A 7226-nucleotide genomic window follows, 5' to 3' on the forward strand; every position below is an offset into this window, starting at 1 on the left:
TTTGGTTCCATATAAATTTTAGCATTTTTTGTTCTAGTTCTGTGGAAAATGCCGTTAGTTTTTGATAGGGATTGCTTTGAGTCTGTAGGTTGCTTTGAGTAGAATGGGCATTTTAACAATGTTAATTCTGCCTGTCTACGATCATGGTATATCTTTCCATTTATTTGTATCTTCTTCAGTTTCTTTCTTCGGTGTCTGACAGTTTTCCAAGTACAGATCTTTCACCTCCTTACTTAAATTTATTCCGCCCCCCCCCAAAAAAATACACACACACACACACACGCACACACACACAGACACATACATACACACACATATACATTTATACACATATACACACATACATACGCATATATATATTTTGATGCAATTGTAAATGGGATTGTTTTATTTCTTATAATTTGTTATTGGTGTATAAAAATGCAACCGAATTCTGAAAATTAATTTTGTATCCTACTTCTTTACTGAATTAGTTTATTCTAATAGTTTTTTGATCAGTCATCTGCACATAATGAGAGTTTTACTTCTTTCTTTCCAATTTAGATGCCTTTTATTACTTTTTGTTGTCTTATTATTATGGCTAGGACTTCTAATACCATGTTGAATGGAAGTGCTAAAAGTGGATATCCTTGTTTTGTTTCTGATCATAAAGAAAAAGATTAAAGCTTTCTACCATTGAGTGTGATGTTAGCTATGGCCTTTACTATGTTGAGATATGTTTCCTCTGTCCCTACTTTGTTGAGAATTTTTATCGTAAATGGATGTTGGGTTTTGTCAAATGCTTTTTCTGCATCTGTTGATCTAATCATGATTTTTATCCTTCATTTTGTTTATGTGATATATCAATTTTGATTGATTTCAGACGGTGATTCAACCTTGCATCTCAGGAAAAAATCCCACTTGATATTGATGTATGATCTTTTTTATGTCTTTTCAAATTCAGTTTCCTATTTTTGTTGAGGACTTTTGCATCTTGTTCATCAGGGATTTGGCCTATAATTTCCTTTTTTTTTTTTTTTTAATGTACTGCCGAACTTGGTTTGCCAATATTTCGTTGAGGATTTTTGTGTCTATGTTCATCAGGGCTATTGGCCTATAATTTCCTTTTTTTTTTTTTTTTGTAGTGTCTTTGGTTTTGGTATCAGGGTAATGCTGGGCTTGTAAAATGAGTTTGGGAACCTTTCCTCTTCTTCAATTTTTTGGAATAGTTTGAGAATTAAGAAATTTTAAAATACACCTTTGACACAGTCGGGTTCAGGACTTTTGTTTGTTGAGAGTTTTTTAATTACTGATTTGATTGCGTTAGTAGTTATCAGCTTGTTTAGGTTTTGTTTCTTCTTGATTCAGTCTTAGAAGATTGTGTGTGTCTAGGAATTTACCTATTTCTTCCAGGTTGTCAAATTTGTTGGCGTACAATTGCTCTTAGTTTCTTATAATTCTTTGTATTTACGTGGTGTCAATTGTCACTTCTCTTTCATTTCTGATTTTATTTGTTTCCTTTCTTTTTTAACTGATGACTAAAGGTTTGTCAATTTTTTTTATATTTTCAAAGAGCTGTCTGTTTCATTGATTATTTTTACTGGTTTTTTTTTTTAGACTATTTCATTTATTTTCACTGTTCTTTATTATTTCCTTCTACTCGCTTTGAGCTTTGTTTGTTTTTCTCTTTCTAGTTCCTCTAAGTATAAAGGTAGATTGTTTATTTGAAATTTTTCTTGTTTCTTGAGGTAAGCCTATAATGCTATGAATTTCTCTTAGTACTGCTTTCACTGTGTTTCATATATTTAGGGTCATTGTATTTTCATTTTCATTTGTCTAAAGGTGTCTTTTGATGTTTTCCTTCATCTCATTGTTAATCCAATCATTGTTTAGTAGCATGTTGATTAGCCTCCATGTGTTTGTGTGTTTTTTATTTTTCTTGTAATTGATTTCTAGTTTCATACCATTGTGGTCAGAAAGATGCTTGATATGATTTCGATTCTCCTGAACTTACTGAGACTTGTTTTCGGTCCAGTGTGTGTTCTAAAAAATGTTTCATGTGCATTTGAAAACTGTATATTCTGCTTCTTTTGGGTGAAATGTTTTTAAAATATTTTATATAGTACATTTAATCTAATGTGTCAATTAAGGCCACTGTTTCCTTAGTAATTTTCTGCCTGCATGATCAGTGGGATGTTAAATTTCCCTATTATAACTGTATTACTGTTGATCTCTTCTTTTTTGTCTGTCAGTTTTCGCCTTATATAAGTAGGTAGTTTTTGTTGGGTGCATAGATGTTTGCAAATTATAAATAACTTCTTGTTAGATTGATCCCTTTATCATTATGAAATGCCCTTCTTTGTCTCTTGTTTTGAAGTCTATTTTTTCTGATAAAGTATTGCAACGCCAGCTTTTTTTTCATTTCCGTTATCATGAAATATCTTTTTCTATCCCTTTACTTTCAGTCTGTATGAGTCTGTTGATCTGAAGCGAGTATCTTACAGGCAGTGGATGTACGGGTCTGGTTTTTTTTTTTTTATCTATTCAGCCACCCTGTGTTTTTTTATTGGAACATTTAATCCATTTATGTTTAAAGTAATTATTGATAGGTATGTAGTTATTGCCATTTTATTGTTTTCTCATTGCTTATGTAGTTCTCTACTCCTTATTGTCTTGCTCTCTTTTGTATGTTGATGACTTTATATAGTGTTATGCTTGGATTTCTGTTTATTTGTTGTATATCTCTTACAGATTTTTGGCTTTGGTTACCATGTGCTTCATAAATACCAAGCTATTGATATAGCAGGCTATTTTAAGTTGATGGTCACTTAAGTTCAAATACATTCTAAAATCGCTATTGTTTTACTCCCTCCACACTTTTGTTTTTGTCATTATTTTTTACTTCTTTTATATATGTGTTTGAGTGTAACCCTTAATTTATTATTGTAATTACACATGGTATTTCTACTTTCATTTTTTTATATTAGCTGTATTATTGGTTGACCAACATCTTTTGCCAAGTGTTTGCCTTTGTCAGTGATATTTTTTCTTTCCTATATTTTCATATTCATATTTTCGATCTTTTCTACTTAAAGAAGTCTTTTAACATTTCTTGTAATACTGGTTTAGTTGTGATTAACTCCTTTAGCATTTTCTTGTCTGGAGAAACTCTTATCTCTTTTTCTATTCTAAATGATAGCCTTGCTGGATAAAGTAATCTTGGTGATGGGTTTTTTCCTTTCATCACTTGGAATAGTTGATGCCATTTCTCTTCTGGCCTGCGATGTTTTGTTGAAAAATCAGCTGATTGTCTTATGGGAGCTCCCTCATACATAACAAACTGCTTTTCTCTTGCTACTTTTAGATTCTTTCTTTGTCTTTAACTTTTTGCATATTAATTGTGATGTGTCTTGGTGTGGCCTCTTTTGGTTCATCTTGTTTGGGACTCTTTGTGCTCCTTGGACTTGTATGTCTATTTCCTTTGGCAGGTTAGGGAAGTTTTGCAACGTTATTTCTTCAAATGGGTTTTCAATCTCTTTTCCCCTTCTTCTTCTTCTGGTATTCCTATAATGCAAATGGTGATACCTTTGACATCCCTTAAACTATTATTTTTAAAAATTCTTTTCGTTGTTGTTTTTTGCTGTTCTGATTGGTTGTTTTCCACTGCCTTATCTTCCAGTTCACTGATTTGATACTCCTTCATTTAATCTGCTGTAGATTCCCTCTAGTATATTCTTCATTTCAGTTATTATATTTTTCAGTTCTGATTTGTTCTTTATGTTTTATTTTTTCTCTCCATTGAAGTTCTCACTGCGTTCATCTATTCTTTTCGCAGGTTTACTGAGCATCCTTATAACCACTGTTCTGTACTCTGTATCTTATAGATTTCTTATCTACATTTTTTTAGTGGGGTTTTTTTATTTTCTTTCTTATCTACATTTTTTTAGTGGGGTTTTTTATTTTCTTTTTTGAGTTTTGTCCTAGTCTTTTGTTTGGGACGTGTTTTTTGTGTCCTCATTTTAGTTGGTTCCTCATGTTTGTTTCTATGTATTATGTAGATAACTACATAACTCCCGGCTGGAGTTATGTAGATGGTGTCCTTGGGGCCCAGTGTCACAATGTCCCCGTCATCTGAGACAGATGATCCAGTTGACCCTGTGTGGGTTATGTGTGCCGTCCTGTTGTAGTTAGGCATCAGTTGCTGCTGGCATGTCAGTGGTTAGAGTTTACCGCCAGGCTGACTTGCTTTGAGGGCTGGCCACAAATACAGCAGACCAGGTGTTGTGCAGGGACTGACCCCACAGAACTGAAGTCACTTTAACGGGGCTCTGTTGCCAGCCATGTCCGACCTTGTGGTATAGTGGTTATGGAGCTGGTTGGGCAGGGCTCTGGTTTTGTCTGAAGCCGGTCACCAGGTTTGTTGGGTCTGGAGCCTCTTGGGAGGGGTTCTGGTGCAGGCCAACATCACCTAGCATTTAAGCTGGGCTTTGAGTCATTTGGGAAAAGCTATACTGCGAACTAAGGCTGGCCGATACTTGTTTCAGGCTTCGGACCCTTTGCTAGACACCATGATGCAAGCTGAGGCCAGCTGTCACTTGTGCTAGGCTTGCGGCACCTTAATTGGAGCTACTTTACAGGCCAAGACTGGCTGCTGCTTGTGGTAGGCTTGAGGTTGCTTGACAGGAGCTACAATGCACACTGAGGCCAGCCATCACATATATGGGATTTGCAGACCTTTGAGAAAGTCTGCAGCCCAAGCCTAGGGCTCCTCCCACTCATGTGAGGTTTGCAGATTTTCGGGAAAGTCTGCAACGTGCGCTGAGGCAGGCCGCTTTTGTGGATGCTTGAGCCAGGCAAGCAACTTGGGTGGGGCGGAGTCTTGTAATTACCAGAGCACGGTGAACGGTGTTCACCAGTTTAATGGAGAGCACAGATTTGGCACCTTCCAGGGCTTCTGTCCTTGGAGAGTATTGCCCTAACCCTTGCCCATCCAGCCCTCACCCTGAAATTATTCAGTTTAGTTCTCTTATATTCCTGATGCTTTTCAAGCTACTTCCCCTGCACTAGAGCTTTGAGCATATAAGTTTGTGAACAAGTAGTCAGTGCCTCACCATGTATCTTTCTCAGAAGCAGTCTCTGATGGTTTTCACAGCCAGATATGGGGACTCCTCTTCCCAGCACTGGTGTCCCAGGCTGGGGAGTCTGGTGTGGGGCTGGGACCTTCATTCCTCAGAGGGGCCCTTTGCAGCCAAGATACCCTCCTGTTTCTTAATCACCACAGGGTTGGTGTGGGACCTGCCCAGTCTGTGTCTCCATCCCTCCTCCCAGTCTCAATGTCACTTCTTTATATCTTTAGTTATAGGAGTTTTGTTCACCTAGTTTTCAGGTGATTCCCAGTGATGGTTATTCTATAATTTAGTTGTAGTTTGATGTGATTTTGGGTGGAGGCATGCACAGCATGCCATCTTGACTAGAAGTCAAGTTTTTAATCCTTAATTTTTACTTCTGGAGTTTGTAAGTTTTATGTTTAATAAAAAAATATAATTGGTGATATTTAATTTTTATCTATTATTTGTTTTAATTTTGGGGAGAAAGACGACTAGTTACTCTGTACTCCAGAAAAACATGTCGTGAAGATTTAGAAACAGTTTAGTTAGATTTCAGATCTTCATGAATCTTGAAAATTAAATATTCAGTAGTGTTTAGGAATTTTAGATTAAGAGCTTCAGAACTAAAATCCCTAAAATCAAAATCCTTATGGTTGTTATAACTTTAGTAGTGTTACAAGTTGATATTTGCACGTTTGTCATAGTGAGCAAAACACCATCAAAACAGCTCGTTTTATTGCCGCTTCCATTTCTTGTCAGACTGATCCAGGTATGAAAGGCAGGGAAGATGAGGTACCATTCCCTTAAACCAACATTTTGTTAATCTGTTTGCTGTTTCTTTTCAGGGGCCTTAGGCAAGGCACCTAGTAAAGTGACCGATGACCTACCAGAGCCTGGACCTCCAGGAGCGATGGCCGCCTCAGAAGATGAGGAGGAGGAAGAGGAGGAGGAGGCCCTAGAGGCCATGCAGTCCCGGCTGGCTACACTCCGCAGCTAGAGGCTGCCCAGCTGGGCACTCATGCTCTTCTCATGGCCTGTCCACCAGGTGTGCACACACTCCTCTGAAGTGGCAGCCATTTTATATATCTTGCACTACACTTCTGTGATGCAACTTTGCATCCTGGAGAAAGTTCTCTGCTAATATCTCTTCACTCTCTGCAGAGGTTTTGGGATCTCAACAGGATTGTTATTGAGAAGTGATGTAATAAATGCATCATTTCCAGGAGTATAAAACAGAAGTCTCTTTTTTGGAGGGAGGGCAAAGAATTTGGTCTTCTCATAAGATACTTATGAGAATAGAGTTTATTTCCTAAATGTTGAGGACTCTGTACATTTTTTTCTTTTCTTTTTTTTTTTTTTTTGCTGTAAAACACTATAAATGGATTTTAATAAATATCTGCTTTAACACTTGGTCTCATTTTAGATTGTCATGTGCATTGAATTTTCAAGATGTTTACTGTTCCAAATTCTTTCATATGTGGCCTTGGAAAGAAAGGAGATGCTAAAGCCAGGCGTATGAGACTTGGAAGTTCAGCAGAAAGGGCTTCTGCTCTGTGAATGCTGCTCCCCACCCTTCACAGACATGGTGTAGGAGCCACTTATGCTTTTTGTCATGTGTTTAACCAAAAGGATGGTTGGGGATTGCATCCCTTTGTCCGGGTGGGTGTGTGTGTGTGTGTGGGTGTGTGTGTGTCTGTGTGTGTGTGTGTCTGTGTGTGTCTTTCCTTCCCATTACAGGATTGCGCCCAGAGCAGAGCAGACAGTTGTGAGATTAGGATTCTTGATTGTCTGTCCCTGCTTTGAGCTCGTTATTTTGGATACTTAGAATATAGGCCTACCCATCAGTGAGAGGAATGCTGTGGTCTGCATGATAAACCACTCTCACACATCTGAAACATTCCTATTACATTTATAAATAATTCAACAGTAACAATTTATATGTGTATGTGTTTGACAGCTTTTTCTTTGACATTTGTGATCTAATGCAGTCTTCACAAATAAGGAAAACAGCTCACCTTGCAGAGCTGGGGTTCAAACTAGATCCCTCTGGTCCAAGTCCTATGTATAATAAACCAGGCAGGAAAAAAAAAAAAAACCCATCCACTCTTCCACTCTCTCACAGGTTATTTTTTGTAGATT

General features: G+C 37.3%; 1 protein-coding gene across 2 annotated transcripts in view; it reads left to right on the forward strand.

Annotated features, from left to right (window-relative positions):
- Positions 1-6492, forward strand: part of LOC105298498 (charged multivesicular body protein 3) — a 108621-nt gene extending 102129 nt beyond the window's left edge. For both annotated transcript variants that reach the window (XM_011369796.2, XM_011369795.2), the window contains one exon: positions 5933-6492. In XM_011369796.2, coding sequence (XP_011368098.1) covers positions 5933-6084 — 152 coding nt within the window. In that variant the 3' untranslated portion in view covers positions 6085-6492. The remainder of the gene's footprint in view (positions 1-5932) is intronic.
- The last annotated feature ends 734 nt before the right edge of the window (positions 6493-7226 follow it).

The sequence above is a fragment of the Pteropus vampyrus genome, unplaced genomic scaffold (genome assembly GCF_000151845.1).
Source record: "Pteropus vampyrus isolate Shadow unplaced genomic scaffold, Pvam_2.0 Scaffold156, whole genome shotgun sequence".
Classification (NCBI taxonomy): Eukaryota; Metazoa; Chordata; class Mammalia; order Chiroptera; family Pteropodidae; genus Pteropus; species Pteropus vampyrus.